The sequence below is a fragment of the Pteropus medius genome, unplaced genomic scaffold (assembly GCF_902729225.1).
Source record: "Pteropus medius unplaced genomic scaffold, Ma_sr-lr_union100, whole genome shotgun sequence".
In the NCBI taxonomy this organism is placed as follows: Eukaryota; Metazoa; Chordata; class Mammalia; order Chiroptera; family Pteropodidae; genus Pteropus; species Pteropus medius.
Genome location: NW_024346062.1, coordinates 1,149,322 through 1,177,135, shown reverse-complemented (window position 1 = coordinate 1,177,135; position 27,814 = coordinate 1,149,322). Strand labels below are relative to the sequence as shown.

Genomic DNA, 27,814 nt, shown 5'->3' with positions numbered 1-27,814 from the left:
GGAGGGAAGGGGCCTGAGAGCGGGATGGGCTCTGCGTGTGCAGCGCGCAGATATTTACTCCTTTACTGAGGGTTTTGAAGACCACCTTCTGCCTGCTAAGGTTGGCTTTGCGAAGGTATGTTCTCAGCAAGAGGAGCGCGCTGCCCTCACCACTCCGTTTTCCCTGTTTCACTCTCCCGTAATGGAGAGGAGTGTGTTTCTGCTCTCACACGTTCCTCTCCATTGCTTATTTCCTGGGGTTCAAAGTTCTTGGGTTTTGTTGGAGTAACTACTCTTACTCTTTGCTTTTCCCATTAAATTAAAAGCATGCTTTGCATGTAGTGCATCCACTGAGGAGTCAGGTCTCACCTGAGGCAAGCAGTCTGTGCGAAGGAATGAGTGCGGGTGTTCATTCAGACCCAGTAAGCCAGTCCTGCCACCCACTCCCAGCCCCATCTCCAGCCGCAGGATGATTTCAGCTTAGGGAGGGGAAGAAGCAAGCTGGGAAGGAATTAGTATCAGCTGCTCTGTGTTTAATAACGTTCTGGTTTAAATTGTTTGTCTCCTGGAGCCTGAGAGAATGTTCTGTGTACTCAGATCAGAAAATACAAACTAACCCTTCCACTTTCTGGGAATGTCTCACTAATGAGCTGGTTAGAAATCTGGAAAGAGAAGTATGAGCTCTTTACAGTGATGGAGAGGAGAAGCTGTGAGCTGCAAGAAAACTTCCAAGGCCATCAGTTCTTTCATAGACTTTCCCATTTAGGTTTGAAAGGTGGACCCTGAACCAAAAGGGCATCTGTCTAGGCTCAAGGGTCTTATACCAGACAGCAAAATAGACACATAGCAGAGTAAAGACATCCTCAAGAAAGTACAGGAATAGACTCGCTTTGATTTTCAGGAAAAAAATTAACTACTTAAACAATTACAATCAAGGTATTTATTAATCTGAACTCTTAACAGGAGAAACATTAATCCACCTATAACCCTAACTGGAGAGCACAAGTGACTCATCCCTCAGCAAGCCCTAAACCTGCATGCACTGAAGATAAGCACTGAGCCCGGTGTCCAGACCTGTAAAGAAACAGCCAAAATGCATTCACTCGGAGTCTGCCTTATAGCAAACTCTTGAGCTCAGCAGGGAAGCTAGCTTCCAAATAACAGATCAAACAACATCCCCCTCCCAACAGCTGACAAGTTAATTTTTTTGTTCCTCAAATGTTTGGGGGGTGGGGGCGTGGTATATATGTGTTGGGAGGCAGATAACAGGCCCAGAGAAATCACAGAAGGACCTGCTCTACCATCCTGCTGTGTTTGCATGAGTGTTATACTTCTGATAAATCTCAGGACCCTCGTTTCTTTCTCTGCTAGGATCAGCCATATCATGGGTGACCCAGGCACCCACAGGCACTCACGGAATTTGGGAGGCCAGGATTCTAATTTTCAGCTTTGCTCCTAACTTGCAGTTTCACTTGAGATAAAAACACCATCTCTCTGGACCTTGGCATTCCTCTTCTGAAAAATAGAGAGATTAGAAAGCATGACTTTACCTTAGTTTTTTTAATCTTAGATTTTTGATTCTGTGAAGCTCACAGTCCCCTTTAAGATTCAATTCTGAAGTTTACCCCCTTCAGCTTGGCATGACACCTCCTGGAAATGATAAATATGATGGGTGTCGTGCCCATTCATCTGGTCAGAAAGATTACCCGACTTGATACCCCTCAGACACACCGTGCCTCGAGCACGTGCGTCTTCAAACTTTTGCTGAGAAATGTTACCAAAGGCTTTTGGAAAAGTCACAATGAACGTGCAGATGAGTGAAAGCCAGCACACGCAATTTGTTAGTCCCAATGAAGAACTCTGGTTGACCAGAGAGGCAGATTTCCCTTACTATGCTGCATTTGCTCATCCTTAATGATTTCATGCCTTTATTATGAGTTTTATCAATACACTTGTATGCAGGTGAAATTCCTGGTTTGTCGTCCCTAGGAATTCTTTTCATCTTGAGAAACTTAGTGTCTTCTAGCAAATCAGTGGCTATTTAAAGTAAGGGGTGGGACATCTTGGGCTGTAATACCACAACCTGTCTTTTACAGTCGTGCCGAAGCAACCTGTAGATACATACCCTTTAGTCTTAAATATGATTTGTATACAGTTTTTAATAAGATGTTTAGTCCAGTAGATTCAATCTCTAAGAATGTGGATTAGCCCAACAAATCTTTTGATGCTGCTATTTGCTATTTCACATAAATGGCAAGAACATTCGTTTCGACACAAAGATTAGTACGTATCTTTGGTATTATTCATACACTCCAGTGAGTTATTCCTGACTTTCTCTTCCCTCCTCCTCTCCCTTTCTCTCCCTCCCCTCCCCTCTCTCTTGGCATCAGGCCTCTGGGAAGAAGGGTTGAGGAGAAGGAAGTAGCAGCACACCTCTGGGTGTTAGTCTGTTGGCCGCATGTCTCCTCAAAGTTTAGAGTTTATAAAAAAAAATCTTAACTTTCTCCCTGCTCCCATCATTTTTGTTCCCCATGAATACTTATAGCATACAAGTCTGAAATTACTCAAAATTTTAAATTGGCAGGAGGCAGAGATTCTTGTATAGTAAGACTATCTCTGGGGCACACTGATCTAAATGTAAGCACTGAAATACAGGGAAGAAGTGGTTGCTTTTCTCCTTCCAACTGAACAGCCATTCCTCTGAGAAGAAATCCTGGGAAAGAACTAAGCATCAGTCAGCCGACTCCCTCGTAGTGGGGGTAGGGAAAGTGATCTGTAAGGGATGCTCAGTGGTCTCTTTCTTCCCTATTAGAGGTGTACACCAGGCAATTCAAGCCAACATAAATGGCAGTCATGGTCCTTGGACCTATGGTTGAGAAAGTGTATGTGTTTGAAGCAGCTGACTCGCTTTCTCTCCTCTTGGCCAGTCTGTAAGAGCATCTGGTCAGCCCCAGCCTCAGCCAAGAACTTGTTGCAGCTGTGAACATCAGTCTTTTCTCTCCCCATGCCCCCTTTCTATCAACCCTGCCTGGCTGGATCTATTCGACACTGAAACAGATGGTGAGAAAAGAGGCTGTTGCCAGAGCAACAGAAGGATAGTCTTTGGAAATATATTCAGACTGTGTTTATTCTGACAACTTTCATTTTGGCAAAAATGACATTTTTGTAAAATGCAAGTGAATGAAAAATTATAAGATACTGTAAGCATATTCCTTTACTACACCTAATTTTAAAGAATGAACAGGCCACAGGCTTGTATAGCCTTCATTGTCTATAAAAAGTATAACATAAATCATCAAAATCTTGATATTTTGATTTTAGAAGTTGGGTGTGAATCTGCTACCTCACTGGAAATCTCAAAATCTGGCAACTAAAAAAAAAATAATAAAATACAACTCTTGACTATTAAGTTAACCCAGGTAGCAGGACTTGCCTTCAAGGCCTAGCCTAATGGTGGGCACCCAGCTGACATTTCCTAAGCACTTGTACACAGATGTCCTCGGTGTTCAGTAGCAATTAGAGTTCAAGCCTCACCTGGCCCTGGACCAGTCCTCACCTTAAAGTGGCTGTGAAATGTTGACCAACTGACCTCACTTCTCTAAGCCAGTTTTCTCATTTGTAAAATGAGTATAATAATAGTACATATATGCCCCGGAGTTGTTTTGAGGATTAAATTAGATACTATAAGAGACAGGCTTAAGCACAGTGCTATAGTAAATAATAACTGGTAGCTATGTGACTATTAAAGTATTTCTGCTTTCTTGGCAGGTTTTAGGATATTTTTTATGTTTCCTAGAATTGCTTCATTCTAAGGAATAGGAGTATCTTTTATAGTCTTTAGAGTTGACGTTGTTCTATTGAAATCAAACATAATACAGTGCTATTCCCTGGCCCCTTAAAAGCCTGCCTGTGCTAGAGGTGGAGAGTATAGAGCAGTCCTGTGACTTTGGTGGGACTGTGGGTTTCCTCGGAGCATTTTTTTTTTTTTCTTTTTTAAGTGGAAGCTAGCAGTTGAATTGACAGGAAAACAAAGAACTTCTTCCTTTCACTCCTCTTCCCACTGACATGTACGTTCTCCATCCCTTTCCCTTCTGGAGGCAGCTTCTAGCAGCTGAGTCTTGATTGCAGGTGGCTTCTCAGACTCCCCTTGCAGAATAAATCACAGGCTGATTGGTCTTCACTAGATGAAGACTTGTCCAGGGCTTGGCAGAGCCAGAAACACACATCGGTTCACAGCCCTCTGGGATTCATTACAAAAGCTGGGTGATCGGCCAGCAGGGTGGTTTTTGCCAGCTGTCTTCCTTAGGTTGTGACCTGGATGTAATCCATAGTGAAACCGTAGAATGCAAAGATCCAGGTTTTCCATGACGGCATCATGCAGTTTGTTTCTGGAAATGCATGAAGGGCTCTCTTAGAAGTCCGTGGAATCCCCAGTGACTCAGGTTTGGGACAGAAGCCATTAAAATGAGCTCAGGATTTGGCTCACTTATGCTGGCTTGGACTATTCCACTGGGGATGCCGTGAGTTGAACGAGCACATGAGATGCCGGGCTTGGCTGCCTGCTGCCTTCCAGTCCTTCATATGTTCGCTCGCTTCTTTGTGTCTGGTTAGCTCTCACACTCTCTACTCCCTGTAGCCCTCTATCTGTCCACATCCATCTCAATCCAGCAGGATTGCCTCAGCAAGCTCTTCCACCAGTCTGACCTGATAGATTACTGTGGGGCTGAACTGTGCCTCTGCTGGGCTGGGGTAGAGGGTGTGCTCATGGGAATTGCTGTCTGCTGTGGCGGGTCAAGGGCTGGTGCGTGCGGACTCAGCTTTTTCTTGGAAGTGAGCAATGACAGAGGATGCAGGAGGACAATACAAAAAAAAGAAGGGAAAGGGAAAGGAATAAAAGAGGAAGAATCTGAGAGAGAAGAGTGGAGGGTTTGCCTTTACTGCTTGTGGAATTGGTCTGTCATAAATAGGAGTGCAAGTCGAAGGAGAGAGAGGCATATGAAATATACCATGATTACTATCTAGGACTTGGTACTCTAACTGCTGTTTTTCACAGGATGAAAAATAACCTTAGCATCAGGAAGGTAACCACAACTCAGTCTGATCCCAGCATCCATTTCGATTTTTCCCATGCCCTACGCATTCATTCCCAGACCAAAAAGACCAAATCAGGCATTGTGGAGGGAGAGGAGCAAGAAGAGAGGCTTGGAAAGCATAAAGAAATGAGAAAAGATTCCTACTTTCACAGAGACTTTGCCCCCTAAATTTACACCTGAGAAGTCCTCCTGGCTTTCTCTGAGAAGGTAGCGTGACCTTGGTCGCCCACTTTCAAAATATCATCAAAGAAAAGCATGAGAAAAGTGGAGGGAGCATCCCCTGCTTTTCCTTCTTAGAAGGAGGCACGGGAAGCTTCTGGCTGTCAAAAGGAGGCTCTTGATTTCTGCCTCTCCAGACAGATAATGCCTCCGCCAGAAGTCAGTTATAACAGATCAGTGTAAGAACACCACTATGACACATTTACTAATTCGTCGACTTTTAGTAATCCTGTGGTAAAAACTAAAGAAAGCAGAAATGTTATAAGGCGGCCAGAATTAAATTTCAATTCAAGGTGTTTTTATTGGTTGCCTACAAAGTGCAAAGACCTGTAGACTCAGGTCTACAGTTTCTTGAGTTTCCACTCCTAAGCCATATTAGAGTCATTGTTTTATAAACTATACCCTAGAGAAGCAAAAAATATATGTATCATCAGATATAAAGAGAACAAAGAACTCAACCTGTAATTAGGTGAAAAACTACTGCCTAAAAGCATGGATCAAGCAGGCATTAATTTAAGTAAATCTAGGAACTGGGATCTATTTTTAAAGAATTAGTTGGAAGATCTAGAAGAAAACTGCAAACTCTCTTAAAATTCAGATATAGCAATTGATATGCAAATAAAATGTGGAAAGTAGTTTGCCATGGAAACCACTTAATTGTAGCATAAATTATCATGGAGCCATGGATAGTCTGTGTTCAGATTCCATTAACAAATAATCACTTAAGTATGGCTCTGAATATTTATGCAAGCAGTTCAGGCACTCCATTTTAAGAGCCCAATGCAATGGTGGTATTCTAAGCGGTGACGCTACTTCAGAAGTAATCTGCATCCCCTATGAAGAACTGTGTGCAAAGGCAGCCATATGCATGAGTTCAGTTACTGTATACAATCTTCCCAGTAGGTTTAGTAAATGGTCAGCAATCTTTTTTTCTTTTTTAAAGATAGCACCCAGTACAGACAAAATCTAAAATACACATTTGGAAAAAATGAAACCAGTATTAAAAATTTCAAACCAAAATGCACGGTGGTTATAATGTTCAGTGTTTCAAGGCCAACCTCAGGGACCTCATGTTGAAAAGATGACACATTGTGGGAATTATTTAACATTATCTGGACCCTAAGACCTTACTTAGCAAGCAAGAAATTTACTTATCATCCTGCAAATTTTATAGCTCAATGACTAAATTTCTTTAACATGTCTTTTACTCTGCTATATACTTCATTTTACTTATTTTGGCAGTTTATTTTGAATTATCAATTTATTTTGGTTATAGTCAGACAGGAGCACTTTCTTCATCCTCCATTTCAGATGAATAATATATCAAGAATGTATTTCATAAATTTCTCCCAGTTGTATGTAAACAGTTTAGGAAACAGCCTCTCACTTGAAATGTGAAGTACAGCTTTATCATGAACTCATGGGAAAGAATAATCTGGCTAAATTAATTTGTTGGGATGCATTTTAACAGGAGTTAAGGCTGAAGAAACTGCCAGTGAAGTAATTTGCCTATAAACGTGAATTACTGCTGAGACTTAGGCTTCTATAAGAGAGAAGTGCATCTTTCTTATAGATTGTTTCTCCACATATTCTAAGGGCATCTGACAATTCTAAATTGATGATCCTTAATTCTGAGTAATTGTAACAGAAGCTTCCTCTCAGGGCCTTGGACTTAAGGCCTTTTTAGGACAACTATGCTCTGATTGTCTTCCAAAGCATTCTCTTTATGTTGCTCTGTCATCTGCTCTCCAGCCCCCACCCTGGAAGAGTACTTTTCTTGCCAATTATAATTCCATGGGAGTGTTTTTAGGAGAGCTGAAAAGACATGTCATCTTCCAGAGAGATGACATGAGCTTTCATACAGGCATTTAAAAAAAAATTATTGATACTTTATCCTTCACCTTTCCTCTTTCCCCTCAAAAGATCTTGCTGGTTCAAAACCTCTGATATCATTGATCATGTACTAAGCTGACATGTAGATATAATCTGCTCTACAAAGACACTGTAGTCGTCAGCTGAAAACCCTTTTCATTACCAGTGAACCCTCTGACCTCCAGTTCCTGATCTGGCTCCCAAAGTAGTTATTAAATGTCAAAGCTGGGCCCAGTCTAGCTTGGCCATAAACTCTTGAAACTTTAAAATGAGGCGTAATGAGAACAAGTTCAGATTCTGGACTCCAAAGAGACAGAGAACTCAGAGCGAGCCTCCTTATGCTACCCTGTTACTTGTGCCATACACAGGATTCTGACAAAGTGGTCCCCATCCTAACAGAGGCGCCTTCCACAACCCCCGCCCCGAGGGGCCTCTCAGTAGTTGCTCTCCCAATAGTTACTGCCTTTGAGTGAGTGCAGGTCCACACTGTGCTAAGGTTTCCACCAGTCCACAGCAGAAACTAGAAAGATAAGGGCAATATAGTAAGATTTCATAGAGCTAAATGTATTCATTTTAAAGAACTGTCCTTTTTTTCTTAGAGTACAGCCTTTACCTTTTTTGTGTTTAAAATATCGTTTGATATGATGATGATGAGATAATGGTTATTTTCAGTGTCCTTGTATTAGCAAAATAAAAATATCGACCTCTCAATAATTTTTCTGGCTCTTGTACTAGTGTATAAAATCCAGAAGTGTGGGAACCACTGTTTTAGAGCAGTGGTCCCTAACCTTTATGGCACCAGGGACCAGTGCTCCTATGAGACTCTAATGCTTAATGATCTGAGGTAGAGCTGAGGCGATGATGTTAGCGCTGGAGAGCAGCTGCAAATACAGATGAAGCTTCACTCACTGGCCCTCCACTCACCTCCTACTGCGCAGACCGGTTCCTAACAGGCCACAGACTAGTACCAGTCCATGTCCCGGGAGTTGAGGACCCTGTTCTAAAATATATGAGGGGATATGGGTTCTGTCTTTCCCAGTTTTATCTCTAGTGGTCAGAATGGGGCCTGCTACAGACATAATAGGTGCTCAGTAAATGTCTGTTCACTAACAGAAACATGAGCTGTGCTATGCTGATGAATCTGTGTTAGCACAGCTGTTAAGTTCCTAGGTGTCTGGAAGAGAGTAAAAGAGTTAGCAAATACTGGTCTCGATTCTGACATGGAGTCTGCCCTCCCAGACAGAACATAAATAATTCATGGAGCCATCATATGAAAAACCAGTAAGAATCATTTTAAGAACTGGCAATCACTAAAGCCAAATTCTGTTTGGGCTTTGTAGGATAAATTTCATTAAAAAATTGAAAACCTTTAATGGGGCAAAGTGATTCCAAAGGTATAGATTAACTAAAGGTGGTGATTCTTGGGCAGAAATCTTTGATTCATGTTATAATATTTTACATGACTCTATAAGTACTGTTCCAATATCCCTGACTCTGAATGGCTAACTGAATTTTGGTACTGAGGCCAGTGGCCCATCCTGGCAAATGGAAAAGTCAAACAGGCTGGACTATCATTGCTCATCAGCCTTGGGGCTTGGGAGGCAGGGGACTAGGGCTCTCCTTGGGTGAGAGGAGGAAGAGGCCTGGGGGCCACTATTCTGGCATCTGCAGTTGTCATAAGCAGGATTTCATGAGCACCGGACGCTCTAAGATTGAGAGCAGCATCCCCTGCATGTGGACATTTGGACAAGCAGAGATCTGTAAACACAGGATTAACTCAAACCTACCATGTACGAGTAGTGGCTCAAAGATTCAGGGGTAGGAGAAGGTCAGGAAAGATCATCAGCTCTGTTCTATGAATTAAGAAAGGCTACTTGGAGGAAGCGAGATGGCTAAACAACAGCCTGACCTGCTGGAGGAGGTATGTAATTTTGGGGTTGTCTGAGAATGTTCTCAGTGCTGGATTTTGTCTAATTGGCTACAGATGTCTGTCCTGGAGAGGGCACAGGATGTGTTTTTTTTGTGGATGGCATTAGTGTTCTAGGTGGATGTGCAATTTCAGATGGTTCCAACGCATACAGAATCTCAGGGCAAAGACTAAAATATAAGCGGATTATATGGCTTACATATTTTTCCTCTGGTTTGATGGGTTTTGTGCTTTATCTTGTTTTCTGCTCCTACAAGTGTTCCACATCCTGCAGAAGAGGACTTGTTCTCTAAGTTTTCTCTGTAGAAGTTGCTTTGGCCCAGGGCAGCAATTCCAAAGTGGCATCTATATTGTAATAAGTAGGCCGGTGACACTTAGATTGTTATGAAAGAGAAGGTCGGGATGGAACTTCTTTATTTTCTTGTTGTCTTGCTGTAATGTTAGCAAATCAACCTGCCTGACAATAGATGACCCTTTATTTTGGTGCAGCCTTCCCCTCCCCATCATCCCCTCACAGCACTTCTGTGGTTTTCTCCCTCAATATTCTTCATCTGCTCTCTAACCTGTCATAGGTATAAGGAAGCCAGCTTTTGAGTACATATCAATCTTCCCTCTTCAGCTGGACAAACACTTCTGTCTTAGAAACTAGACAGTCTCTGGTTTATAATAAAGCAGCAGTCTAGTATGATGACTCAGGAGGGGAGTCTGGAGCCTTATTGCCTGGATTTCAGTCCCAGCTCCACTAATGATTTGCTTTGTAACCTTACTTAATCCCTCTGTACCTCAGTTTCCTCCTCTCAAATGACGATATTACTAGAACCAACCTCATAAGACTGTTACAGGGACTGAATGAGTTATATTTAAAGTGCTTAGTCAAAGCCTGGCACATTGTAGCACTCATAAGCGTTAGCCACTGCTGCTGTTATAATAATATTGGTATGATCATTAAAGGTTCTAATCACCTGCACAAACTTCCAGCTTTAGTTAAAGGATTACTTGTGGAGGTATAAAATTGGAGGAAGGTGTTTATTGCTTCAACTTCATGTCATCTTTACTTGGAATCTACCATTTTTACCATAGAAGACTTTTCTAAAGGTTCTTCCAGAGACTGAAGACTAGAAAGGAAATGGGAATCAGAAATGACATGTGAAGTTGGTCATCAACACAGTATGTATAGTGTGTCATGGGCACTAAGTATGGATTTGGGATGGAGACACAGAAACCAAGGGATAGGGAACACACTCCTTACCCCTGTCAACAGGTTTACCATCGAATGGGAGTTCATATGAGCCAAAAGTACATGCTTTGAGGCATCTAGGAGGCCTTGAAATCAATGCTATTTTATTATGGGACAAATGTGTATTATGTCATGGTAAAACATTTATTCATTCATTCATTCATTCATTCATTCACACACACACAATTTATCTATCTATCTATCTATCTATCTATCTATCTATCTATCTATCTATCTGTCTGTCTGTCTATTTAGCTGCCATTGTTCTGGATAGTTTTCCAGATAGCTGGTTTACCATTTACATGCAATTTTTATTTAAACTGTTTACCCATGAAATTCTAAGTTGCAGCTCTTCTTTTTTAAAAAAACAAAAACAAAAAAAAACAGAACCTAGTTTAGCCCTGTCCTGGCAACTGAGAATTATCACTACATAGTGTCTCCAAAGTCCCTGCACATGAGAATTGTACAGGTTCACACCATGATCTTGGAAAAGAATAGCTTGATGACAAATTCAATTAATAATATCTGACAGTTTGCCTTGGGGTATTGTAAAATAGAAAATGTCCCTACCTAACAACAGTTGACTGACAAATAGCTATTAGAGACTGCCAAAATGACTTCCAAGTCTCAGCATGAAAGACGATTTTGGGAAAAATAAAACTTTAGAGAAGAGAGGTAAGCATACAGATAAATGTTAACTAGCTTGCATAAGGTCGTATAACACTCTGTACATCAACTATTGTGCCACATGACAGTCCTAGACTTAGAGGTGAATAACTAAACATGTTTTTCCTCTGCTGGAAGCAGAGAAACATCTTCCTGCTCTCCTCCCCCACCACACACACCAGAGACTGATCTGTGACATTGCCCTCAAGGCTTCTGATAGCGGGTATTTTCTGGGCTGTAGAGCAGTTCTACATTCTCTGCCTTCAGTGCTGGCACCTTCTGTTGGTTTTCCCATTCTCCAGGCTCACACTGCTTCTAGACACCACCGTTACCTCTTCTGGAAACTGCCATGGCTCATCTTCACTTCCCCTTGTACCCTTCTGCCATTTTCCTGGGCAGTTCCCATAAGTCAGCCACAGCCTGACTTTTCAGCTCTCCGCAGGCAGTCAGGCATAGTTCGAACCAGAGTTTTGAGGCTAAACTAAGGGTGATCTCTAGAAAACTGAAAACTTATTATATTTAATTGACTTACGACTTTTTTCTGTGTGATCTCCCAACAAACAGCCATTTCCTGTAGCCAGAAAGTTTTTAGTGCTTGTGGTCAAAGTAAAAGGCCAGTCCCATGGTCTGGGCCCTATGTGTGTTTTATTAGTAAGTGTGGTTGGTGTTCTGTAGCCAAAATTTGCCAATCCCTGTGATTCATGTTATCAGATGAAAAATTTCCTCCAACCATTTAAAATACTTGGCAAGAACTTTCCACATTCACTTCATTGAAAAGTGTAAATCTATTTTACAGTACTCTAGCTTTTCATTCATTCAACAAATATTTATTGAACACTTTGTTGCATGACAGATACTGTTTTAGTCAATTGGGATACATAAAGAATAAACTGCACAAAGTTCTCTATCCTCATGGAGTTTACATTCAGCTGGTGGAGAAAGACAGTAAACCAAATGAGTAAATTACATAGTATATTAAAAAGTGATGGGTGATGGGACAAAAAGGTATAGCCCACAGTAAGAGAGGCTGAGTATGCTGGGGCGATAATGCGGAAAGCTGTAATATTGAATAGGGAAGTCAGGGTAAGATTCAATGAGAAGAGATTTAACCAAAGACTTGAAGGAGATCAAGGAGTTGCTGTGTGGGCAATCGAGGAAGAGCTTCCAGGCAAAGTGAACAGCTAGAATGAAGGCCAGTAGATTTGCTAATAGAGTAATGAGGACTCTGAGAGAGAAGAGTTAAAGATGATTTTAAGTTTTTGACCTTAGCGGGTATAAGAATTGAACTGCCATTTGCTGAGATGAGGTCCAAGTTTTAAAGTGGGGAGTGGGAATCAGGAATTAGATTGGGACATAATTTTCAAGTACTTTGTTAGACATCCAAGTGGAGATCAAGTAAGCAGTTGGATATGCAAATCTGGAGTTGAGCTGGAGATCAAAATTCAGGAGATGTCAGCCGAGAGGTAATATTTAAAGCCATGGGGCTAAGTATGACTGGTAAGGAGAATGTAGAGAAGAAGACAAGGATTGAGCCTGGGCACTTGGGTGTGTAGAGATTGGGAAGGTAAGGAAAAACAGCAAAGGATGCTGAGAAGGAAAAGCGATAGGTTTCCTTCCCACCTGGAGGCAGAACACTCACTGGCAGATATCCTAAAATTCACGCAAGAAAGACTGTCCTGTCTATTTTTACCTTTAACCCAATACCCTCAGTGCTTTTTTGAACTTGTGGATTGAAACTATCATCCCCCAGTAATCCTGTCCCATACTTGTCCCAGAATGAGGATGGGATACAGAAAGCCAGTCACTCTCTTGCCTGATGTACCTTGTTTCCCATTAGAGAGCTGCCTATGGCAAGGGGATGAGGGGTAGAGGGGTTGGTAGCAGGGGCAGCCTCCTGGCATTATGCTGCAGCGAACTGAGCAAGGTAAACAAAATTGGACCTCAGGCTTAGCTCGGCCCATATCCCAAACCTGAGTCACAGGGTGGGCCTGATGGGGATAAACAGCATAGGGTGATTTTTTTCCCCCATTTTTTCAGAGATATGTTGAAAGGAGAATAGATGTTTGATAGTCTGTGTTCCTAAGTGAGTCAGTCAGTGGCTGTTTCAAAGCCAGAAATAAGTTGAACTCTTGACCTTTCCTACCCAAGGTTAACTGTGACACACTCACGAGGTTTATAGTAAATGCTAAGACAAAACTGTGACATATACCAAGAGAATACAACTTTTTTGTCCTCAAGGGACTCAGTCCTGCTACATCCTCAGGGCTAAGAATAATGCCTAGCACTTAGTAGGAAACTCAGTAAATAGTTGTTAAATAAATAAAAATAATAATGCGGTAAAGAGCTAAAGAAGGATGGGCACAGGGCAGTGGGAGCGCGCAGAGAATAACATTCTGACAAATGCTTCACATAGAGGTGACATTGGAATTGGGATGAGGGGAGATATGTCTAGATGGATGAGTGCCCAGGGAGTCCACATGAATAACAGCCCCTTGTTCACTGAATGGTGATGTGTGTAGTGTGACCAGATTCCTTGAATATCACTGGCCTGAAAGTATTTAAAGCCTCTGTAACCCGGCCACCATCCCACTCTTCTGCCCCTGTCATGGCTACTCATTACTGTGCCAGGTGCCAGGAAAAGCACCTGGGGTACTCTCAGTGGACACTCCTCTGTTGGAGTCCAAATTTATCAAAAGATACTAAACCTACTATCAACTGTCTGCTGTAAACTCACTCCAGAAATAGGATATTTCATAGCTTTGGAATGAGCTCCTTGGTTATAATCCCGTGGAGGCGAAGTACTGTGCCCCTCTCACCGGGGCTTCTCCACAGGCTGCTGGTAGCAGCAACAGATGGCCTTGTTTTCTTCCTGTCCTTAGTAAATTTCCTTTGCAAATCAAGGTCTAGTTAGTCTTTACTATTTAGTCTAGAAGTCTGTCTGAAGAAGTGTGATGTCCAAATACTTGCTTGTTATTCTATATAAAGGAGCCAGCCTTTACTTTTTACACTTTTCAGACCAGGAACAATGGCCTTTTTCTGTATCCACACACACAAAAAATTTTGAGTCCATTCTCTTGGCCAGCAGCAGGTTGTGAAAGTGTGGTGATTTGTGACTGATCTGGAGGGTAGGACTGTAGCCTTTGCTCACTTCCTTCACAAACTGAAAAGCTGTGGTGCAGAGTCGGCTCCCCCATTCCTAGCATCCCATAATCTTAAAGCTTGAGCCGGTCATCTTCAGACCAAGTAAAATATTAATGTATTTAGCAATGCCTCATCTTTCCAAAACTGGGGGCTTGGCTGGATTATGGAGATGTTTTTCTTGTCACCTAAGAGATTTGATTGAAACTTGTATTTGATATCACATTGTTTGATTCCAGGTCAGTAGCAAGAAAACTGCCTAAGACTTATATTTTGTGGCTGGTCTAATAATCACAGTTAGTGCTGAATGTTGATCAGAAAGCAGGAAGATTGGTTTATTTCATTTTTTTTTTTAGCATCCTCTATGTTTTTGGCCCTGGAAAAGCAATGATGGGACACAGCTCATGGACTCTAATTATTTAAGTTAAACCCAAACCACATGTTTAGGTTGCCCATAGAGACTCTGAAAATTCCTGTGCAGCAAGGTAGAACTGCTGAGAATCCAGGGTTGAGTCTGAAAGTTAGTTTCAGGTAGTGGAAAATATTACTAAACTAGCAGGGGGGCGTGGTAGGTGTTGCAATCTAATAGCTGGTGCCCAGCCGATCATGGGAGCCAGCACTGTATGGTGGGCCTCAGGGCTCCGTTTCCAGTCTGTGGAGGCATCTGTAGGGTAGTCCAAATAACTAACCATCAGTTTCGTTTCACTTACTTTTTTTTCTCCTCAGATAAGGTTGAGTCATCCCTCAGGTGACCCCATGGTGGGATGCTAGCATCTAATCCTCTTGGTACAGTGAATCAGGAGGCTGTTAGCAAGAGAAAGGGCAGAAGGATAAAGATATCTTTTAAGGTTGTGGAAAATGGTTCCATCCTATCAAATCGAGCCATGACAGAGGTTACCAGCCATCTGAGTTACTTATGGTTTCTTTCAGTGGTAGCTATTTTCTTTGGATACCGGCCAGTATCATTCTCTCTGCTTTTCCTCCTCTTCCCAGCTGGGCCTATTATGCTGAGCCAGATACCAGGGAGAGATGCCAGTCAAAGAAAAGTGAATGCCCACTGGCCTGGTCTTTTCCGTTCTCTATCACCCACCACAAAACATACACCAAAACAATAATGCATTAAGGTAAGGCGATAGAAAGTCCTCAGAGACCACTATAGGTTAGCCTAACTTCAGGAATTGCCTTTTTAATAGCTGCAAAGGGAGAGCAGACCATTTTCTTGTTTGACTCTTGTGTGAAACTCAATCCAGAGCACACCTCACCTCCCATTTGGCTTCTGGATATAAGCCACAACCAAGCTGATAGTCCCTGGATACTCCAAATTGAAGACCAGAAAAACCATGCCCAGTTGGTGGTAGACTTGGTATATCTTGCTATATTATATTCTCTTGCCTATTTTCTTAAGTCATGGACTTTAATTTTGTCTCATTAGCTGGTGTCATCAAACCCATTTGGGGCACAACTTTGCTTCTAAACCATGGGATTTTCAGGCCTAGAACAGGACAGTGTAACAGGATAAGTCAGCCAACCAAGAGTCTCCATTTCCTTTCCTGCTGGCACATTTCATTCTTACTGATCGGCCTCTGTCAGAGTTATTTTACCGTTTTTCCCCAGGGGCACTATGGTTTAGAAATATTACAAAACAAATTATATTGACATTTAAGTTTTATTAAGTGCCTACTATGTGCCAGGCACTATTCTAAACACTAGCTTTATAGTAGTAAATCAGATAAACAAAAATCCCTGCCCCTGTGGAACTTAGTCTAGGATGGAGGTGGATGAACAATCAAAATAAGTAAAAACAGTAGGTTGAACCAAGTGAAATGGCCATTTCTTAGGTTAAAAAAAGGTCACATATTAGCAATAAGCGCTAAAAAGACATAATAATGCAAGCAAGGGGGATAGCAAGTGGGGGAGAAGTAGGTGATTGAAATTTTAAATAGACTGGAATGGAAGGTCTCACTGAGAAGGTGGCATTTGAAGATGACCTGAAAGCTATGTGGTAGGAGAGCACTGCAGGTGAGAGGAATAGCAAGTGCAAAGACCCAAGCATGCCTGATGTGTCCAAGGAAAAGCCAGTTGGCCAGTGTGGCTGGAGCAGAGAGAACAAGAGTATGAAAGGTAGAGGTGAGTTCAGACAGGTAATAAGGAGCTGGGTCACGTGGGGCCTTGAAGGCCAGGGAAAGGAAGCTTGATTTTACCCTGAGAGATGGGAAACCTTTATGTGCTATTTCTCAGTAATTTTTACTAGGAAGCAGAAGAATCTGTTCTGATGATGTTTGTGCTTCGCTAAGGGATACTTACCTAAGGGATACTTACAAGGGCCCAGGAACCACTGCTCAGACACTGCTCTGGGCCCCAAGAACAGTGGCGAGTCAGGACCTAGGCCTAAGTGTGGCAGTCACCAGAGAGGGCCACCCAAATCACTAAACTATCTGGAATTCTTTTGGTAGAAGAGCCTTTTTATAAATACCCAGAAAGATGAAAAGTGTGAGTTTAATTTTTGCATACCTGAAGGCCCATTCTTTTCTTTTTCTTAGATATAGGTCTTGCATTTTCATGGCATTAACCATGCTGATGACAACTCTGATGAGTGCTGGGAGGAAAGGCCTACCAGCCAGGGCAAGGTAGACAGTGGCAACTTCCTCCCCCTGACCCGCTGAGAATTCAGATAAGGTACTCTTGTGTTTGTCTAGGCTAGCTTCCCGGGCTGGGAGCATGTGGTTTCAGCACACATCCCTCTTGGAGACATACCACAGCCCAATTTTTATTATCCTCCCACACAGAATGCCCTGTGGGCTTATAAATATTCAAGCTGAGGATTTTGACAGACTCATAAGCATGGCACCCTTATACAATAAGTCTCCCTACTGTCATTCACAAATTGGCCAGTAGCAGCCACTAGATTTTAAGGTGGCCTAAAGCACTTCTGAAACTTTGAGCTATAAGGAAAGGGAGCACCTAAGATAGCTAGAGAGGTGTAATGGAGTGAATGTTCTTGGCTGTGCTGTGAAAAGGGGTCTGATATTAAAATAAAGATTATATTATTTATTTTAAACTTAGTGTACTTCCTAGAAGATAAGACAACCAAATTCAGATACTTTGTGAGCCTAGCACAGGGTAGCAGAGGTGCTATGTGACAACAAACTCCATGCTTTCTGTCCCTATCATAATGAAATGCATTACTTTCACTTACTGGGCTTGTTTAAGCCATGTAATACAAACAATGCAGTTAATATTTAATTAGAGCCACCATTCAAACACAAACACTGGTCTTTTGAAGAGAAGAGCAGCTCATGCCCCCTTGCCTAGGGCCTGCACTAGAGTTTGGCAGCAGTGGCTATATGCCAGAAAGAACCTCCGAATCCTTATATAAACCCCAGCGATGGTGCCTCATGATTCCCAGGGCAGTTAACTTAGCACCTGAGGGAGAACAACAAGGCTCCATGCACTGTGGGTGAGATTTCCTGGGAAACAAGGTGGGGATTAATTGGGATTTATCATAGGCCTTGGAAATATAAAAATTAGCTCAATTTTTAGCTCTCCCCCTGATGAGTAAGATCTGTTCAGATGCAGATGGTTATTCTTTCAAGGGTACTAAATTGTAGCCTGGGTTCTCCTCTCCCCAAATTATTACACCTTTCAAAATATACCCACAAAAATAAGCTGACCTGCTTATTCATAACTGGTAAACTTTAAACGGCTTGTGCTTACGTATGGGAAGGGTCTGTGAACGGCTTTAAACTATTGTCAGGTGCTAGTCTTCTGTCCCAGTGTCATTATTGCTGCTATTATGGATACAGAAAGTACTCTTTATAGACTTCAATACTCACAACCACGTTGAGTTAAGTATTAGCCCATTTTACAGGTGAGGAATCATACTTAGGTTAGGAGACTTTTCTAAGGTTACCCAGCTCAGAGACGGCAGAACTTGGATTCAGACATGTCTTACTCCCAATTCTGAGCTCTTAACTGACCCACCTCTTAATTTAGTGAGTCTTTGCTGTGGTCCATTATCTTGCTGGTTTGTGTTCTAGCTCACACTAGCTATAGGGGCTTTTCTAACTATGTGATTTCTAGCCTTTGAATTGACTCCACACTCCCAAACCAAGATTGCTGGTTCAAGACCTTGCATATTCCAGAGTACCAACACATTCTCCACTGGCTGCCTTATCTTTGGGAGAATTACTCTATGCTCTTAGTCATTTCTAATAGCATCTCTCCACGATGCCTCGGTCTGCTGCTCCTTTCACTTATGCTTCCCAACATTGGTTAGTATTTCCCCAGCTACACATCACTGCCTCTCTGCTCCCAGCACTCCACTGCCTCTAGAGGAATAGAGGGCTGCAGAGTTACAAAGCTGCTTTTGTGATACATCATTCTTCAGAAAATGAGCATATGAACAGATTTCTTCCATTCTACCTCTGCTAGAGTAGAACAATGGGATTAACTTGGGAAAAGTAGGGACAATCAAACCCCAAAACCCACTATAGTAGTGAACTGTCAGGCTTGGTGAGAACATGCCATCACAAGATGAAGACAGCTCTATGAAAGTTATGATTTGTAGTTTCAAATACTGTCTCTGATCTGATCTTTCAAACCTAATACTATCACATGTTCTTTTTGTGGGCAAGTTGCTTTAAATGATTTGAAAGCCCTGAGATAGTAAACCTGGAGAATTTTAGTAACAGTAAGAAAAAATTAAGCCAAGATTTATGAAGATAGAAATGCTATTCTATAGTCTTTAAAAAACAGGTCTTTAGGGTTATGAATTAGCAATCCTGATTACATAGGTGTCATATTTGAGAGAAAACGTTCTTTTTTATGCCACATAGAATGACTCCGTCCCCTTGCAGCATCCTTTCTACAAAAAGTTTTCTTAGGTAAGATTTGGGGGCCCTTAGTTGCCTTTGTCATTTCAGGTTCCGGACTTCCCCATAAGTAGCTCTGCTGTGCGGCTGGCTGGGGCCAGGACTAAGGCAAGGCAAGGCAAGCAACTCGCTCTCAGGTTCCCGCAAGTAAAGGGTGGATACCGAAAAGTGACTGTCTCCTAGCATTCTGTGCCTCACTTACCTTAGTTCTGGCCCCGGAGGAGCTCCTCACTCACCAGGCTGGCTGGAAAAATAACTCAATTACACAGTGGGCAGTAAAGCTGTAAAGAATAGAAAGACAGACGTTAAGTATGACAGGGCAGTGGGGTCAGTGAAATGGAAACATCTTATTAGTGTCTACCCAAGGCCGAGTTCACTTAACAGCCTTCAGACAAAAAATTCTTATGAAGTTTGCAAATGTTGGCAAACTCTTTCTGCAAAAGGCCACATAGTAACTATTTCAGATTCGGCAGGCCATAGGATCTGTAGCAACTACTTTCTGTGCTATTCCAGTACAAGAGCAGCTATAGGCACTCCATAAACAAATGGGCCTAGCTGATTTCCAATAAGATATTTACAAAAACAAGGCCACATTTACGTGGCTTTAGTATGCCGACCTCAGCCTTAGGCCAGAAGGGAAATGTTCACCTCAGTAAGAAGTTAATTTGCTTTTCTAGAAGAGAATTTATTCGTGAGTACACATTTCAACATGTACAAAAGCAGCTAAAAATATTTCTAATAAAGTGATGATGTATCTTGATCAGGTCAGGTTAGTTGTATGAAACAGTCCCTAACACTTGCTATTGCAGAACGGATTCCATAACCCAAAGCAGGCAATCAGGTAACAATTACACCATCTGTACAGGTACTCACTTTACATTATGGAGCCATGGGAGTTTTCACCTCTTTTCTCTTCTACCCTACAGGCCTGTTCCTTATCCTTGGTTTGATACTCTACCCTGCTGGCTGGGGCTGCCAGAAGGCCATTGCCTACTGTGGACACTACGCATCGGCCTACAAACCTGGAGACTGCTCCTTGGGCTGGGCCTTTTATACTGCCATCGGTGGAACAGTCCTCACCTTCATCTGTGCCATCTTTTCTGCACAAGCAGAAATTGCAACCTCCAGTGACAAAGTTCAGGAAGAAATCGAAGAGGGGAAAAACCTTATCTGCCTCCTTTAATTTGGAAGAGACAAAAATGCCATTTTCTTCCTTGTGAAACAGTCCACCTCTGGTTTTGTTGTTTGAGTCAAGTAAAGAACTAGCCTTTACCTACAAAAGCCACATTCCACAGCCTGGAGCCTTAACAGTACCAATGAGAGGCAACATCTAGCTAAGCAGAGTGACTGCACATGAGGACCACAATGCAAATCGAGAGAGAGAGAACATGAAAATAGTACATAAACAGACGTGTAGTTAACAAGTTCAGCTACACTGCATCTCCCCCAAGGCTCAGTGAAGGATATTGATCTAAACTATTAAACAGCATTTCTCTTGTAACAGAAGAGACTGTTAGCCAGGTTTGCTGGTTGTTCTGAGTTGTGTTTCTACCACAAGGTTGCAGGCCTGTGAGCATTTCTGCCTCAGAATGAGGTCTGGGGGTTGATGTTACTGTTTGCTCCTAGTTCTTTCAAGTTGTCTCAACTGGAGACTAAAACGAAGACTGCACTCTTACTGGGCATAGGGTGTATGCTAAAGGGCAGAGCAAGATACTGTCTCTTGCTCAGCACACCAAAGCGGGCAGTGGGGAATCCTATTGTGGAATTTAATTCTAGGCTGAATTCCAGGATAAGGTGAATCAACTGAACTGCCACTCAAAGAATAAGGATAGGATCCTGAGAATAAAATGTGTCTCCTGCTAGTGGAGAAAAATTCATTCTGCTTCCACTTGAGATCACGTTTTTCTCCTTGCATTGGAACTGGGCTTTGACTGCCAAAAGAAATCTCACTGTTTCCTCATTCCAGGGACAGAGAGGTCTCCAAGCCAGCTGTGCCTCATTCACATGTTCACTGAGAGAACTTGCCAGAATCTCAGCACTTGTGGGGAGACCTTTTCCCACTGTTTGTTTGGTAACCATGCTGTAGTCAGCTATATTTCCAACCCCAACAGCAGCAAAATGCCATTCTGTGCATAAAAAAAAAAAAAAAGCTAATCACGGGGCTTGAGTTTTTCTAGTTACTGGTGTTGATACTGAAATAACATGAAATTGCTGCAACTGGTGAGTTGCATCAAAGGCTTCATTCCCAGGAAAGCATAGAGTAGGAAAGTGAATGCAAAAAAAGAGCTAGCTCATGGCATCTGCCTATACCTGTTTTCAAAAAGAATTGACTACCATTGTTAAAAAGGGTTCAAGGGCTTTTAATCAAGTTTCTATAAATTACCAATATCATTGGTTCAGGAAAATGGTATTAACCATCACTTCAAATTTACTTTGGAATGATCAACGTGGCCAGAAAAAACCTAGTCTAGTATTTGCCTTGAGCTCAGAACTGGAGAATGATAAACACTCCATAGCAACATAAGCAACTGGAGTGGAGTTGCCAGATTTCTGGAAGGATTCAGTGTCTATGGGTTTATGAATCTGCTCACTTGAGGGCTTGCTTTGTTTTGAAAATTTAACAAATTACGTACCTTGTTTGGGCATGGTATTGTTTGTTAAGTGCCACCTGATTCAGATTTTACAACCTTGCCGCAGTGAATCATCTTAAAGCAGTGAGTCTAAAACCATGCCTTGCCTTGGTGCAGAACAACTAATTGCTTTACATATAAATGGAATGGACCAACTCAAGTTTTACTCCATTCCGGCCTTTGGCCTATACCAGAAACCATCTTATCGTATAGATTAAGAGCTAAGGGCAGGAGGGGCAAGGGTGTGGAACCAGGCCTTAATGAGTTCACCATTCTTAGACCAAAGTTCAGAACAAGCAAAATGTAAATCCTATGACTTTCTTTCTTTGAAAAGAGAAAGAGTAAATGCATATACTAATAGCAGCCTTGTGTAAGCACTCGGGAGACACTAACTCTATTCTTGACAAAGATTTTGGCAGCCACTGGATGAAGCTCCTATACCTGACTAGGCATTTATATGCTCTAACTAAGTCCTGATGCCACCACAGCAACTACTTTAAGCCCTGGCAATAATTTTCATTTAAAAAAAAAAAAAAATTCGCTTCATCAGGCAACTCTTGATAAAAACATTTTTTTTCTTAAATGTGTCAGAAGATTCACTCTTTTCTGTACAAAAGATAGAGAACCCATTTTCTAACACCAATTTTAAACTCTCACTCTCCTTACAGACAAGTCATAAGCCCAGAGGATCCTCTGAGCAATCCATCATCTTTACTGCCTGTCTTTGCTAAGGTGGTGAGTGTCCCTAGATAACAAGTCACAAGTGAAAAAGTGACTTCTCTTGAACAGAAGTCACTTGACACTGTTTACTTCACTATTCTGAATGCAACAGAAGACCAAAAAAAGCACATATACACACAAAACCCCAAACCACTAAAAACTACTTAAACACTGAGTAAGCAGAGCAGAGATGGAATTTCTGTAGTAAAGAATAAGAGGTAATGTTGGGCCTTTTAACCTTTAGTGCATTACGAGGCTTCGGGTGAGATGAATGGAACATCCAAAATCATGTTAGTCTAGACCCAACTGCAGAAGCTGTTTAAAAACCACTGAATATATGAGGAATATGTTAGAAGTATGTTAAAAATAATTAGACTGATTATTGACCCACATCTATTTTTCTAATAAATTTCTATTAATCACCTAATTGCCTCAGTCTAAAAATCTAATATACTTGGACCATTACTACTACCAGAAAAGTCTTATTTATTTTTGCTTGCATTTGTGCTTAAAAGTTTTGTGATGGGCTGGGCTTCTCAAGGAACTCTAAGAAGGCAGAAATATTTGCCTTGGATTCTGTGGATTCTTTAAACCTGTGTGCTAATTCAACAATGTTACATTAATCGTGTAAGGGTTTTTGTATAGTTTTCAAACATCTGTGGTGTAATGATCTTTGTTAAACATGTATTCTGTAAAGTGCCATAGTCTTTTTATGTGTAGCATATTTAAAAAATATATATATTATACATACACAAGTCTGTGTGAAAGATGTGCAATAACAAAGGTGTATGTATGTTTTGTTTTTTTGGAAACTGGACAGGAGTCAGAACAGGGTTGTTTCTGTTTTGGCAAAGGAAGAGTTAAACATTTTTGCCTTCATGGCCTAGTCATTAACCCAAAACAATTTTAATGCTACACAAACCTATGTGAAGAAAAGACTGGTATAAATTTTTTTTTCTGGGTCTAAATTAAAATAATCACTAGTTTTATGTGAAAGTTAAGCCAGCAAGCCAGGCCCAGTTAATGCTAGTCTTTCATGTGAAATGTGAAGCTGCCCTGTTGCCTTTTCTGTTAGTGTGATAACTAGTAGCTGGTACATAATCACTAAGGAGCTATTTCTTAACATGCTTTGGTAGACCATGTTAATGCTAGACCACTAAGAGCTGATCTTACACCTTCTTAGCCATGAGAGTCTGGCTTAGAACAGACCTCTTTGTGCAATAACATGTTGGCCACTGGAAATCCCTGGCCTGCGTTTGTATTTGGGCAGCAGTGACTCCCGAGGGCCAAAAGAGTTAAAGGCACAACTGGGATTTCTTCTGAGACTGTGGTGAAACTCCTTCAACAGCCACTTGAGCCAAATATAAAATTGTATTTACTCCCAATGGACTCAACTTGAGCCTTCAAATTTGTGGTTATCCTATTATATTGTAAACTAATACATTGTTTGTCTAGCATTGATTAAGTTCCTGTGCCTATGTATTTTAACAATGTGCTCCCCTCCTCTCCCCAGATCTGAATTAAACCAGATTTTGCAAACTTATTTGAATTCGTTCAAATCTAAGTATATTGGTTTCAATATGATGTGTATAATTTGATTAAGAAAAGACCTATCAGTCAAATTTTATTTTAAACACTAACGTATAGGTAACACTGACCACAGGATAAAAGATATTCAGGTATTTTAACTATTCTTTTCACCAGCAACATATCCCACCTTAGGTTAGCTTGAACTTCAAGATAAGCATTGTATATATTTCTTCCTTGGAAAAGCATCAACATAGTTATAAAAAGAAAAACTCAAGTACAGCTATCTTAAAGTAAAATTAAGAAATATTAAAATGCTTGGAAGCATTTAAAAAGGTTTTACAAAGAAATACAAATATATACCCATACATATTTATACATATATATACACACACACACAAGGAAGTATGTATAATGACAAAGAAAAAAAACTGAAGGGCACATTCTGCTCTTCCAACAAAAATCCAGAATTAAAAGCCAATTGTAGAGCAGTTCCTCATCCAAATTTCCTGATGGTAATCCTGCCCATAAAAAGCCTCATCTAGAAGCAGAATTCTAATTTATAAACGCAAAGATGACACTATCGACCCTTTTCATAAACTTTTACTCAACTCTCCATATTCCACGAAGCACTTATCTGATAGAATAAACAAAAATGGCTATTTCTTTTCCTGATCTGGAGCCTGTGACAGCTGAAACTACATTTATGCTTTGATTTCGAAACATACCTGCCAGGTTTCTAATAGAAATCAAAATTAAAAACTGACAAAATTATCCAAATCACTAAAGAAAAAATTTCCAAACATTATGATCTAAATAAGCCAAGCAAATTAGAAAATTTGGTTTTTTGGTTTTTTGGTTTTTGGGGGTTTTTTTTTTAGCTGTTATTACATCTTTCTCAAGAGTTAACCCACAAGAGGGTTAACTCTTGAGAAAGATGTAATAACAGCTAAAGGACCCTGGCTTTAAATTTCAGCAGAGGCTGGGGAACCGTCACGTGTGCTTCCCATTTCATCCTTAGTTTTTACTTGGCAATTCTGCTACTAGGTAAACTTTCCATGATTACTATTCCTGGAACACATCACATTCAGCTTATTCCTAGCTCTCAAAGTCTCTGCTTAACATACAACCACTTAAAAACAGTCTTATCTTGGACATTCCCTTTAAGTGGGTTATTTCAGTAGTTTCAGTAATTTAGTATCTTTATCACCTCTGCCACTAAAGAATAACAGCATCAAAGCAAACTTTTAGCCCACTCTTCATAGCAGCAAGAACCAATAATTGTCTTTATTTCAGAAGCTTTATCAGCTGCTGAGTCATTTGGCTGAGCCATCCTACTGCTGTCCCTACTACTATCTTCTTCCTTGCAGCTTCCTCCTCACCCTGAAGAGTTCTGCAAAATAAGTCTTTAAGACATGAACTGCTCATTTTGCTTAGGTATACAGGATGTAGATAAAAGCATAAATAAATAAGAGGAAGTAGCAAAACCACAAGGGAAAGAAAAATCAATCAAAAAACATGTAGATAATTGCAGCTTTTTGTAGCCAAACAGCCTAAAAAAGTCTTAACACCTGCAAGCAAGCAGTCCTCCAACTGCCTATGTTCTGGGGAAACCATTATGGTCTATTCTCTAGAGAAGAAAGCCTAAGTTAAGGCAGGTGATAGTGAAGACAATGAGATGAATCAGACATTAGGGAGAAAGAATGGACAGCCTGGTGACTGATTAGAAGCAGTTGAGGGAGGAGAGGAAAGAGTCCAGGATGACTTTCAGGTATTTGATATGGGCACAGGATGGAAAGTGATGCCACCACCAAGATCGGGAAGCTAAGAGAAGCAGAGACAGGGAAGGTAGGAAGGTTTGGCTTAGGGTGCCAATGGCGAGGTCCTGATTGCAGCTAGGAATATACTGTGGAGAGAAGACCAGGTTGGAGACAGAAATTTGGAAGTTATCAATACACAAGTGCAGACAATAAGAGTTTTTAATTATTGTGCACTTTCTATGTGTAGGTACTGTGCTAAACACTTCATATAATTCATTTATTCATCAAAACCCTATGAATAGAAACTATCATCCTCATTTTATAGGTAAATCAACTGTCACTAAGTACCCTGAGATTAAGTAATTTGTCCCAAGTTAAAAAGCTAATAAGTGGCAAAGCCAAGGCTCAAATGATTTGACACCAAAGTCTATATTCTCGAACAGCTGTAGTTTCTTTCAATCTTGAATGTATAGAGTGAGAAGGTAGCCAATATGAACCCCAGGGGACACCATCTCTATGGATTTAACTCTTAGAATAATTTCCAAGTATAACTCCAAAAAGATCATACTATAAGATGACAACTGATGAAAACACTGATCTTTCCTTCCTTTCTAAGAAAGACCTGGTAATTTTTCATACTTTCAAAGATGACACCATGTGTTGCAATTCACTTAATCCTGGAAACAGACACTAAAAACTCATCAGGTATATGACAGTGGTAAAACGAATGACAGTTTGAGTTTTTCTTCTTATTACAACTAATCCCTCATCCAGGATAAGCATCTATGATTACCTAGGAGGCATATTTTCTTCATAGTTAACCTGATAAATAAGGCTTTGTCTTCATCTAAAGTTTCTTCAAACACACACACAAAATCCAAAGACTATTTATTAGTAAGTTAACACTGCTGAAGAGCAAACTGTAGGTACTCACCCACATGTTGTGGAGCAAGGCCTTGGTCTTGAGACATCAAAAATACATGTTGTAATTTTTCTTGATTTTATTTCTAGGATCCATTGTCCCTAAAAGATGGATATGAATTACTGGAAATGTGGAAGGACAGAAAAAAAACAGAATTGGAGAGAGGTGGCAGCATGTGGCAAAAGCAGCCCCACATGTGGCAGGAGTCAGGGGACATGGATCTAACTGCCCATCCTTAGCCCTTCACTACCACTCAATGAGTGACCGGGATAATTTCCTACTTCTCTATAAAAATGGGGACAACAGAAATGACATCATAGATTTGGTATGAGGATTAAGTGATATATGTAAAGCATTTAGTATAGTCTCTGATATATAGTAAGTCTTCAATAAGTCAAAATTAGAAGAAAATTAGAGAATCTTGTCCACCCAGACTACCATTTAGGACTGATCTTAAAAATTAAGAGTTGTTCTAAAAATTCAAGAAGAATAGCATAACCTGTTGTTAAAACCAATCTAATTTTACCAAGGGAGGCTCAATGGATTGGCTACCTAAGGTCATTGTTTCTTTTTCCATCCTGTACTAATCACCTTTAGCTTCGGGCTTTCAGGAAGTGGAAGAATTCTCTGTGGATGCAGGATATATGGTCACTCCTAGTTGGCAAAAACAAAAAATAAACAGGTCGTGTTAAGCAAGCCCATTATGGGGAACCAGAATGCTCAGAAAGCAAACCTCCTGATTACTTGTCAAAACCTACTGGTGGGAAAGACTTTTTAGGAAAGGGACATCCAATGCTGGCAGAATATGGATAAAGAGGCCTTTTTGTACGCTGCTGATGGAGGCATAAATTGATAGAATTGTCTGGAGAGCAGTTTGGCAATGCACATCAAAGGTCTTAAAAATATGCTTATGCTTTGACCCAGCAACTTGTTCTAAGGAAAGAAAAAAAGCCTGTGCCCCCAAATTTAGCAACAATATATTTCTTGATATTTATTTAAAAAAATTAAAAATCAGAACCTGAGAGAACAGGACTTTGAAAAATAATTTATGACATATGTATATAAAGGTAGCTACTAAACGTTATAGAAATATATTCAGCAATAAGAAAAAAGTTCAACATATAATTGAAAAAGATTACAAACCTTTGTATGTTAAAATTCTCCAGTTGACAGTAACAGGAAACCAATTCAAAGAAGCTCAGGGAGAAAAAAGAGTAAGAATATTAATAGGATAATGGGATGAAATATGGGTG

The 27,814-nt window shown here is 40.8% G+C and overlaps 1 protein-coding gene and 1 long non-coding RNA gene across 2 annotated transcripts in view; one reads left to right on the top strand and one right to left on the bottom strand.

The window, feature by feature from the left end:
- The window catches only part of LHFPL2 (LHFPL tetraspan subfamily member 2), a 141,308-nt gene extending 117,413 nt beyond the window's left edge, over nt 1-23,895 (top strand). Inside the window, exon 5 of the mRNA XM_039874894.1 lies at nt 19,929-23,895. Within this exon, the coding sequence (XP_039730828.1) occupies nt 19,929-20,185 (257 nt within the window). The 3' untranslated portion in view covers nt 20,186-23,895. The remainder of the gene's footprint in view (nt 1-19,928) is intronic.
- LOC120612464 (uncharacterized) lies at nt 905-19,930 on the bottom strand. Its single transcript, XR_005655448.1, has 3 exons — nt 19,205-19,930; nt 14,842-14,935; nt 905-1,494 (listed from the first exon to the last, which is right to left on the bottom strand). It is a non-coding gene; the product is annotated as an uncharacterized LOC120612464 (long non-coding RNA).
- Nucleotides 23,896-27,814: the final 3,919 nt, after the last annotated feature.